At 34.0% G+C, this 12,483-nt stretch overlaps 1 protein-coding gene across 1 annotated transcript in view; it reads left to right on the top strand.

Moving 5' to 3' along the window:
- The window catches only part of LOC150096967 (GPI ethanolamine phosphate transferase 1-like), a 311,441-nt gene that overhangs the window by 95,642 nt on the left and 203,316 nt on the right, over window positions 1-12,483 (top strand). The window contains exon 9 of the mRNA XM_090408103.1: window positions 4,988-5,009. Coding sequence (XP_090264229.1) covers window positions 4,988-5,009 — 22 coding nt within the window. The remainder of the gene's footprint in view (window positions 1-4,987; window positions 5,010-12,483) is intronic.

The raw sequence follows: 12,483 nt of genomic DNA on the forward strand, positions 1-12,483 counted from the left end.
CATCATTGCCTTAATTGAGAGGTTCCAATGTACTGGGAATGTTGGGCCGCAGTGCAAAGGACATTCGGGAAGGCCCATGAACTGTTAACACAAATGAGAATCACGGACGTGACGTGTGCTGGAGCAATGTGTTACAGTCTCCAAAACACAGCCAACACTTAACATTGGTAAAACTTGGAATACCAAGATAGTCACTACAGAATCTTTAAGGAGCTGGGTGTCTTTTTGTACATCATTCAGATGAGTCAGTGTTTAACAGCAACAGATTATACTGCATGGCAGAATACTGTGCACGCATGCTGGCCAGTGTCTATGAAGATCTGTCCTTTATAATGTCTGGTTCTCGGACGAAGCGCATTTCCATCTAAGCAGTCGTGTAAACAGACATACCTACAGGTTTTTTGAGACCTGAATTTGTCCAAGAGAAGCCTCTTCACAGTGAGAAGGTCATCACGTGGTGTGTGGTTTCTGGCCATGACTTAATTGGGCCCTACTTCATTGAAGAGAGTGGTATAACTGTGACCTTGAATAGCAAATGCTACATCGAGAATGTGTTGGTTCTGTTCACCCAGGATTTGCATTGAGTGTGTTGTACAAAAACATTTCATGCACAGGTATTCCAACAGGAAAGGGAAATCTGTCACATCATGTGCTTCTAGAGCCTATTTATCAGAACACTTCCACAGGAGGCTCATTTCAAGGTTCACAGAATTTCCATACCCTTCACATTCTCCTGATGTCACATCATTTAATGCCTTCGTTTGGAGTATGTTGAAAGAATGGTATTCCACCATGACCTGCCTTCAAACCTTGATGAACTAAGGGATAAAATTACATGTTCAGCAGATGTCCCAATGCTTGTTCTTCAAGATGACAGAGAATCTTTGCATGTGCCAAGAAACCTGTCTTGAAAAAAAGGTGCCCATTTCAAGCATGTAATCTACCATCATTAATGCTTTATTTGACCAACATTCCACTGATAGTTGTGGATGTACATATCATCATGTGTAAATCTATATTACTTTGTTAATAAATTCTTTTACTCCATAACGTATATTGTTGTAGTTATTCAGTACTTTTTTTCCCACCATATTGTATAATTAAATGAATGCTACAAAACTATTTGGATTCAAGGCCATCTAAATACAAACTATACTTTAAAATTTTGTTTATCTTTAAAGGATAAAGTCATTCACTCACTGACTCATTCTATTATTGGTTTATTTCACATGTACTTAATCAGTCTACTAGACTGAGCAATTTGTTTTTCACAACAAATTCCTGCAAACAATAAATGTTCATTAGAGTCAGATCTTTATTAGGCCCTTTTCTCAAAATATAAAACTTCTTAACTTCCATAGGACTATGCAGCTTTTGCTTATTTAGCACATATTTTTGCATTTATCCTCACTGTTTCATGGGAATAGAATCTTTCTCTAGGTAATTTTATTACAAGAAGCACAAATCGTAAATTCTTTACCAGAAAAAAAAACAGTTTCTTTTACTACTTTATAAATACTGTATCAAAGTGTGCCTCTTCCTTAAAGCCACTTTTCAAATTTCACTAATTCTGTCACTTGTTCCAATAAAATAAATAATGTCACCAGCATCCTTGAGACAGGAAATTAAACTTTTTAATTAGCGTGTTTTCAAATATTGAAATAGAATATCTATTTAATAGCTCTTTTTATTTACAGTTCACTTGCTGACAGTCTCACTTTTCCAGTTTCAACGGATTCACCTTGCTACAATTCCTTTTTCTGAATCATTTATTCCATTTGAACCATATAATTTATTCCAACTTTCACATTTTCTATACATTCCTAAAACAAATTTTTCATCTTCATTTTCAAAGTTCCATTCTCTCTCTCTCTCTCTCGTCTTGTTTCTCTGTTACCTTGGCACTTAATAGTCTCTCTGTCAGCTGGCACCAATCACCTATTAACGTCCTTGGTTAACATGCACACTTGTTCCACTGAGTGATAAACATGAAGTTAGTAATGGTTGACATGCTGTCATTGTTAGCAAAAAGAGAATGCCTTTACAATGAACAACAGATTTCACAGTACACTTAATAATTGTGAATTACAATAAAGAACATTGAAATTATTACAACTATCAGATATCTAGTAAGTACAATAAATCTCATATACGTTACATTTTATTTTCATAAATATCAGTTTCTCATTGGGCACATCATAAGTGCCGATTATACATGGTTACAAAACCAAAACTAATAAAATACTAACATAGAGAAGCAATTGTAAAAACATATTCATAATTATAAATTATGACTATTTTGACAACGGCCCTAAGTTTGTTTGGAAAGGCATTTGCACGTAACCCAAATATCAGTCACAGACTGCAGATAACATGCTGATGTAAATAACATTAGCATTGGTCCATAGTGCATTGGACATCTGTAGCATAGAATGACTAATCACATTGCCATGTCCTGATTGGATAACCCAGATATCAGCTGTTATAAATAATGGAACTTTTCCATAGTGCATCGGTGGTACACTATGCCCTTTTCCAGTCAGGTGTGTGATCAATGCTCGTGGAGTACTATATATATATATATATATATCCAAGTCATTCCAGCTGTGGTTTGGTGATACAAGTATTAACTTGGAACTTTAGTTGTAGTGTCTAGAAGGATGAACAACAACAAATATGCAATACTTCTTCTAGCAATGCATCAGTTGTTGTTGTTTTTTTCTCTTATTTCAGTTTCCATAGCTGTTACAATGGTTCATGTTAGCATTTCTGGAACAAAACCTACATGGAACTGGAATGAAAATAATTTACTAACTAAATTAATGAATTTACACAAATGTTTCACCAGCTCAAGCTATCATGATTAAAGGCACTTTAGTCTTCATCATAATCAAAGGCACTTTAGACATGTGCTTGATGAAAACTAAAAATGAAATGACATCAAGAGCAAGGAGAGTCGCATGCATGGAGCAACTGTGGCATTCTTTGTGATGGTCTTTTATGATTCCTGATGAGAGGAGGATAGGGTGGTACACAAATCTTTGTGTATGATTATGCCATCAGTTCCGTTACAGTCAACCAAGTTCTGTAGAACTTGAGCTTTTGTTTTTTTTTTTACTCATGAAAGATGGGTGGGAGTTAATTTTTTGTATATGTCTTCTTATCAAGTAGATTTTGTAGTATACAGAGTTGACAAGGCTGCCTTTAGAAGTCTTTTAAAGTATAATCACAAGAAAAATTATTTGCTATCATTTTCCTCTCTCCATGGTTAATTTCATTTGAAGATTACAAATCGTCTTCGGGATTATTGATTTTATGAAGGAAGTTGATAGGGTGTACCACCCTATCATTTTGAATGAGGCCATATGGCAAAGTTGTCAACGATCAAAAGCTCAAGGCTCTATAGTTCAAAACAGTTGATCTTCAAGATGATGTAATAAATAGTTAACCAAAAAAAAAAAAAAAAGGGAGAAATCGGATTGCTTCATTGCATTGCTTTTTATTTGTTGTGTTTTCAGTTAAAAGAACCAGAATTTATCACAAAGTTCAAAATATTGACTGTCAGATGGAAAATTTTTATTTTTATTATTTTATCTTTATCCCTAGGATAAACAAAAAATAAAAATCCTCTAATGTCTTATTATTCCCCAAAAGGAGCAAGCAGAACTCTTTTAGCCCTAACTAAGTTTGGAAATGGGTAGGCAGCTGGCCTCAATCACCAGTTCAGTTCATAGTTGCCAATGAGGCTGAAGACTTTGCAGTGAGAGCATGGTAGAAACTACTGCCATCTATTAATCGTAAAACCAGACTAGTATATTCTCTGTGGTCAATTTTTTTGACTGGCATGGTTAAAAAAACTCAAATTTTCACGAGAAAATCCTACTTGCCTGCACCACAGGTCAGCTATCTCAGGAACCAGCAGAGAAATAAATAAATAAATACTGGAAGAAGCCTACTACAAGAATCAAAACTAGAATGGTCTTTCTTTTGATAGTGTTGCATTATGGAACCAGAAATGTTACAAAGCTACAAACCAACTTTGGCAGCATTCTGGAGTTCAGTGGCTCTACATGTGCAGTTATGAACTGTGATAAATGGCAGTTTCCATATGCTTATAATAAAAAAGGAAAAATGCTACTATATTCTTGTATTTCCATGCATATTTTTCATTGCTAAAACTGCAACATCATCTGTTTTTTTTTTTTTTTTTTTTTTTTTTTTTTTTTTTTTTTTTTTTTACTTCGGACTTCCCATTTATCCCAAATTGCTGTTCTGAAAATCCTTTATTTCCGTTCTTTCCCCCTCTCTCCCATTATATGTTACATTATATATATTAATATATGTAGAAAGTATTTTTACCTTGGGTAAAAATACTTTCTACATATAAAATACTTGACTTTTAGTCTGTTGCTTACTTGGGAAATGGAGTAAAACCAGGTTTAAAATTGCTTGGTATCTTTAACATATTAATATATATATATATATGATTATTTAATTCTGTGTAATATATGTTTTCATTTGTTCACACTCTTATATTTTGCCTTATTTCACAGAAATAAAACTTAATTCATGAGTTTTTTGTGATTTATGGAGGTTAAAAGAATTACTGCATGGGATCAAAATTTTGGATCTGAATATAGTCTATAATCATCCACTAGTCACTTGAAATTTGTATAGCAGGAAAACAAATACTGATTTTATGTTTATAAATTAATATTTAAATTATAGCTTATCATATATGGCACTTCCTCTATATTTCCTAATGAATCATTAAATTTTGTCAGTTACATATTTTTTCTTTCAGTTGTATTTTTTTTTATTTATCTGTCTGTTTAATCATGAGCTATATTTATGTTAAATTTCATTCTAAGTAATTAAATCTTTGTTTGTTTGTACAAAATAATAAATAGTGTTATGTATTATTTTGTACAAACATAAATGTTGAATTCCATTCGTAATTTGAATTTATTAATTTCTTTTAATTTAGAGAACTGGCTCCTCATAAGCAGGTGAGCTACCTGATATTATACTTGAATTATATTTTTTAATAAATTTAGTCAACTGTCATTATAGTAAACTTGTAGGACCAAAAGAATGGTGTTACAATGGAGAGCTTGCTATAATTAATTTCCTTTAATATGTGGCATTGATACCAGTTGAGCTTTGATTGAAACATTTTGGTGGTGAGAGCATTCATACTAATGATGTTTGCTATAGTGAGAGAGTTGATTGTAACATGTAGTAAAAATATTATCATCATTCTAGAAGTCTAATTACAGATTTAGAATGATTGTTCTGTTTTCATTAAATTTCATCTTTATGTAGATAAGTAGAAGTTTATATATAATCCTAACCTTGGATACTGTAAAACACCATACATCTTTGTATCAGTGTTTTGCAGTACTTTTTAAACTGTGGGGGGTTAAAAACTTTTTTTTTTTTTTTGAACGAAATCACACTTGTCTATGCCAAAGATTGTCTAACTTAGGAACTGCCAAAGAAAAACCTGGAAAACGTTCCTCTATTTGGAGTATTTACTGTTCACTTTAAACATAAAATGGATTGTAAATTCTGCCTAATTGTTTCATAATGAAAATTTTTATATTTAAAATATGTTCATTTGTTTCATTAACCCAGTTAAATGAACTAAGATATTAATTACTAATTAATTATTCTCATAAGCTCTCAGGTTAAATTTTAAGAAATTTTCACAAGTTTCTACAATGTTTGAGTTTGAAATAATGTTGGGTCTTTAATATCCACTTTTCCTGTGTAATTTTATGTAGCTGAAATAAAGCTGTATGGCTCTTTTTTTAGTAATTACTTTTACGCACCGACTGAGAGTTCACTTATGAAAAAAAATTACATTTCTCTGACATTTGATTTCTTTAGCATTGAATGGGAGTTTTTGCTCTCTGAACCAACCAGTTCGAAACAGCTGTCAGGCTAGTGAAACCTTAAAAAAATGCACTAATTAAAGGCGAAGATGCAGGTGCTTGGGCAGTGACCATGTTCTTTTAACTAGTGCAAGCTAAGGCAAGTTCGATGCCAAGTATTGTATTCGGGTGACCTCTCAGGTCAAATTTTATGAAACATTCATAAGTTTCTACAAACATTCGGCTTTCAAATAATATTGGGTCTTTAATATCCACTTTTCCTATGTAAATGAACTAAGACATATTTTCATGAGACATTTTGCTCCCATGGTATCAGTTACTCAATGGGAAAAATGTCAGCAATACATGGGAATTTGAAAAAGTGCTTAAATGAGGTGGTATCTGAATGTTTCCTTAGTGTCTGAAGAATAAATAGATTGGGAGTGAAATGGATGTGCAACTTTATTAAGCAAGAGATCCAAAAGAAGAAGATGTGGAAAGAATATCGTGAAAATAAGAGTGAGAAGAGTTATGGAATATATAAAGTGCAGGCTAGAAAAGTAATGAGTAGTATTGTGCGGAAAGCTAAATTGGAGAAAATTGTCAGAAGCGAGATTGTTCGATTAATGAGTACTCACTTTTCTAAGCTATATCAACCAGGTGTATGTAATATGGTGCACAGTGCTACTACATTGAATAAGGTTGAAGAACTATTGCATAACCTGGATAAGAATTTGTCAATAGGGACAGATAGATTTTCAGCATTTTTGCTAAAGGAATGTTTAACTGAATTGGCTGGACCTTTACTTGTTTGTATAACTCAAGTCTCAGCTCAGGAATGATACCACATGAATGGAAGGAATGTATGATGGTTCCATTCTACTGCAAAAAGTGATGTGTCTAACTACCAACCTATCAGTAATTCTGGTGTGATAGTGAAGATTTTAGAGAAGTTGGTAAGAACTTGCTTGCAGAAATGGACAGACAAACACGCTATATTCTGCAAGGAGTAGCATGGGTTTACTAAAGGAAGGTCATGTTTTAACAATTTGCTCATATTTTATAACAGTGTTACAGCCGAGTTGAATAAAGGGAATGGAGACACTATGATAATGTTGGATTTTTCTAAGATATTTGATAGGGGACTATAGAAGAGGCTGTAGCATAAACTGAAGAATGTGGGATTGGAATATAAACTCTTGACTTGGATCAAGAGATGGGTGACAGACAGATCAAAAAGCGCTTTTCAGTGGGTGTGAGTCTGCCAGATTTAAGGTGACCAGTGATGTACCTCAGGATTCAGTCCTTGGCAATTATTGTTCAATCTATGCTTTAATGGCATCATGCAGGATCTAACATCAGATGTGCAATTGTTTGCCGATGACACAAAGATTGGCAGGGCAATCAGGGATGATACTAATATATTCAGCACTTACAAAAATTATTTGAATAGGCTGGTAATTTGAGCAAACATGAATGGCTATCAGTTTAATGTTAGTAAGTGTAAAGTTATGCACTTTAGTGTGAAGAGATTTCCAGCTGCATATTATATTACCAGGATTATGCTACAAGAAACCGAGGAGGCAAGGAATCTTGGCATATTGGTGGATAGGAATTTGAAGTTAAAATGTCATATAGCAAAAGTTGCAAATACAACTCAGATGAAAATTGCGATGCTGAAGCGAACCTTGACATATAAAGATAAGGAAGTCATTTTGCCACTTTATAAGGCTCTGATAAGACCACACCTGGATTGTTGTATGCAGATTTGGTCTCCCAAATTCCAAGGGGATAAAGAAACTGTAGAAAGGGTGCAAAGAAAGAGTTACAGAGATTATATCTGGGTTATGGGATTTAGATTATGAGGATAGATTGTGAATATATATATGGATTATAGACTGTTAACAGGCAAAAGAGGAGTGATATGATAGAGATCTATGAACTTTTGAATGGGTGTTATAGGATATTGTCTGATGAAATTTTTTCATTATATGGAAGAGAGAGAACATGGGGGGGCATCCATGGAAGTTAAGTTTGTTCACAGTCAAGAAAGAAGTAAGAGCTAGGTTTTTCCCTCACAGAGTAGTGAGTGAGTGGAATAGTTTGCCTTTAGGAGTAGTGAGTGCATCTAGTGTGAATGAATTTAAGGGAAGGTATGACAGCTGGTTTGGGTGATTTATAGCCTCCCTTGACTCCCTGGAGGTCTCAGATAATAATAATAATAATATTTTCCTTCTTTTGTCCTAGTTGACCTTGCAGTAAATTCTTTGTATGCTTTTTATTATTGCTTGATCACATTCTTCATTGGACCAATCTCTTTTCTTTTGCTTATTTTTGTATCCCAGAGTTTCTTCTACAATATTCTGAATCCATTTTTTAATATATGTCAAACTTCATTCTATATCTTGTTCTATATCTGTATTTTGGGCATCTATTTTTTTTTTCATTTTATGTTTAAAATTGGTTTTAACTTTTGAATCTGAATTACTGCAATCTCCTCTGTATCATCTTACATCAATAATATTTGATGAACATCTTATATCCATATGCACATTATGATCAGTCTAATTAGATGTTGTACCATCTAGGGATATCTATGTCCTTTAATGGATGTAGAGGATATAACCATGTTTTTTACTTGTAGCAAACCCTATCAGTTTCTCTCCATTATCATTAGAATGGGTATGTAGACTATGTTTTCAATTGTGTCTTTATACATATCTTTCTGTCTAATTACAGCAACGCAATCTCCAATAGTTGTTTTTATTTCATTAGGTGGTGCTGATCATATAGTCTTCCCATTTTACAGAAAAATTGCCTTTTTGCCATTTCATCCTTTCTTTTTGTTGGTATACATAAACTTATATACCAAATCAGAAAAAAAATGTTCTGATTCTTTTTGCATACAATCTTTCATTCACAGATCTAAAATCTAAATAGTCATCTATACTATAAATATTACTCCATATTCATGTTTCCCTGATATTTTCCCACTTGAAAAATTGTGAATTTTCCAAAATTTTAGATTTCTGTTCCAATTCATCTTGTTTCTTGTATTTCCACTAATTTTAATTAGTATTGATGAATTTCTGATATGAGTGCTTTAAGTACTCCTGTCTTACATAATATTCTTGTATTCCATGTCCCAAAATTGTTTCTTGAGTCATGCATGTTTGTTCTGTTTTGTTTCAGGATTTTTTTCCCCTTGGGTTTTCTGAGAATGAGTTATCCATCCATTGCCCAACCTGGAGGACTAGGTTTCTGTATTTATATACCCCAGAAATAGGATGGCCCAGCTATAGATCCCAGGAACTGGAGCTGTATAGTCCAGGATTACTTATTCAGTATATTTCGATCAGCCTTAACAGGAAACAAGTTCCGTGTTAAGGGTTTTAAATGAGCCTAATGGTCCCATTTAAAATGCAAACTTAGAGTGATTTGGAAGTTGAATTAGAATAAAGAATTAATCTCACTTGTTCAACCATTGCCCACTTCTAATCATAAAAAGTGAGTTATTAATTTAACAAAACAAATGGTTCACACATGATGAGTTGAATGTCTTATTAAAGAATCCAGACTTTGCATTATTCTTTCAACAGAATAATGCACTCACTTTATATTACAGTAGGCATCAGAGAATATTGTACACATGAAGCAGACAATTAAAGTTTGAAGTTGCCCATATTCTATACAAGAAAAATCTTCTCCCTTGAATACTTTTCTTAAAACTACACACTCTTCATTCTTTACATTGTAACACTAATATTGTCATCACTAGAGCTCTTAAAGGTAATGCCATTGTTCTGATGGATACTATATAGTATACTTATAACCTTAATAGTGTAATCAACAGAGATCCAACTCAGAACCAAAGGAAACTGCATACAGATAATAAGGGAACTGAATTTTAGGAATTCATGAGTGCCAACCATCTTAGGCAGCATGTGGTAGAGGATCAAATTTTTTTGGATTTGGTCATAGCATTGGAGGATCTGATCATGATGAAGATGTCATACTTATCCCTAGACCTGCCTGGTATATAGTAAGTACATGCAGTTTTAAACTATTCTGCTATGGCCAACATCTGAATCTCAGAGCATAATGTCCATATCCAGTCCAATCTACCATTCAGTATGTGCAGACCACACAGTACAAGATATGCTGGATAAAGGCCACCTTACTTCACCACTTTGGGGAAATATTTGGAGTATTACTTAAATTATTTTAATCATTATATCTTTTCTATGTTGTAATATCCTTAAAAATACATATATACCTACCCCAAGATAGTGAGTGTGAAAGTCCTAACTTGGAAATATGCACGTAGAAGTATCAAGGAGAAAGAAATTTCTGTGGAATTATGAGGCAGATGATAATTGTTATTCACTCTGGATATTTGGATATTTTTTCTTTGTCAAAATAAGTTTTACAGTCAATTGAAGGAACTTCCATGGGAAGTCCACTCTCTCCTGCTCTTGCAAATTTCTCTTTAGAACATTTAAAAGACATCTTGTTCTCATCTATTACACCCTCAGCCTTCATTTTAGATTTGTTATATAGCTGGCATTTTTTGCAGTCTGGACACTTGTGTACGCAACATTGCGTTCACTGCTACCTCTTCACTGGATGAAGAAACTCAGGTCTATGAAGAGGATGTATTAGAGTTGTTGCACAAACTGAATAAGAATTCAGCAATAGGGACTGATGGGATATCAGCATGAATGCTAAAAGATTGTTCAGCTGAACTGGCTATTCCTTTGACCAGGCTATATAATTTGAGTTCCAGAACAGGGAAGATTCCACAGGAGTGGAAAGAATGCTTGGTAATCTCATTGCACAGGGGTGGTGCAAAGACTGATGTATCCAACTATCGACCAATCAGTATCTCAGGAGTGGTGGTGAAGATTTTGGAAAAATTGGTTAGGACTCGCATTCAGAAATGGGTTGACAGAGAATCTCTACTTTGCAGGTAGGGAAGGTCATATTTTAGCGACTTGCTTACATTCTGTAATAATGTTACCATTGAGCTAGACAAGGAGGATGGAGACACCAAGATACTTTTGGATTTTGCTAAGGTTTTTGACAGAATACAGCATGGAAGACTGTTGCATAAATTGGAGAATATGGGTTTGGATTATAAAATATTAGCATGGAAAAGAGGATGGCTGACTGACAGATATCAAAAAGTTGTATACGGGGAATCTGAGTCTGCAAAATTTAAGGTAACTAGTGGTGTACCAGAAGGATCAGTCCTTGGTCTACTGTTATTCAATCTGTGTATTAATGATATTGGGAAGGATTTGACAAGTGACATACAACTATTTGCTAATGATGCAGAGATAGGTAGGGTAATCAGGAATGCTGCTGATATGCAGTAATTGCAGAATGATTTGAATAGGTTGGAATTGTGGAATGTGAAAATGACTGTCATTTCAATGTTAATAAATATAAAGTCATGCACTTTGGTGTGAATAGATACCCAAGGTCATATTATATTGGTGGAATTATGCTAGAAGGAACTGATCAGGCTAGGGATCTTGAAGTGTTAGTAGATAGGAAATTGAAGTTCAGGGGCCGTGTAGCAAAGATTGCGAATACAACTCAAAATATAATTGCAATGCTGAAACCCACTTTGACATGTGAAGATAAGGATGCCTCTCATCAAGGCCTTGATGATCATTTGGACAATTGTCCCTGGTTTCTGTGATGATGATTCTGATACAGTGGAGAGATAGAGAGAGAGAGAGAGAGTGCAAAGGAGAGTGTTAGAAATGATATCAGGATTGTGGAATATACTGATTATGAAAACAGATTGAAAATTTGTAGGCTGCAGACACTAGCAAACAGGAGAAAGAGGGGAAGGAGGGAGGGATATTATTGAGATTTACAAACTTCTGAAAGAGTCATACAGGATTTTTGATGGAATTTTTCATTTTATGGAGGGTAGGGAAAGGTAAAGATGGAATTTTTGGAAGCTGAAAATGAATGCCACTAAGAAGGGGTGAAGGCTAGGTTTTTCTCTTATAAAGTAGTGCGTGATTGGAATGGATTGTGATTGGATGTTATGTGTGCAAGCAGTGTGAAATCAATTCAAGAACAAGTACGATAGCAGGTGCGTTTAGTATGTAGCCTTCCTCAATGAGTCCCTGACTCCCTGGAGATCTCTCTTAATAATGATGATTGTTTAATATTGGATAAAAAATAAGTAGATAATGCACTTTACTGTTTTTATCTAATATTAAACAATCTACATCCACAAATTAAATTTACTAGAGAAATGGAAAAAAATAACAAATTATCTTCCTAGATATTCTACTCCTCTGCTTATCATCAGGTGAACTAATTACTTCCATCTATCAAAAGCCTACTTTCGACAGCATCAGCAATTCCAGATGATTGGAGTAGAGCGCTCATAGTACCCATATATAATAAGGGAAATAAAACTGAATGTGAGAATTACAGAGGTATTTCCCTACTGAGTGTTCCTGGTAACATTTATCAAGTATACTTGAGAAATGGTTGAGAAAGATTGTGGAAGGGAAGCTTGGTGAAGAACAAGTTGGATTCAGGCCAAATTATTATTATTGATTATTATTATGTGACACCT

The sequence above is a fragment of the Typopeltis vanoorti genome, chromosome 18 (genome assembly GCF_054136105.1).
Source record: "Typopeltis vanoorti isolate ZY-2024b chromosome 18, IOZ_Tvanoo_1.0, whole genome shotgun sequence".
Classification (NCBI taxonomy): Eukaryota; Metazoa; Arthropoda; class Arachnida; order Uropygi; family Thelyphonidae; genus Typopeltis; species Typopeltis vanoorti.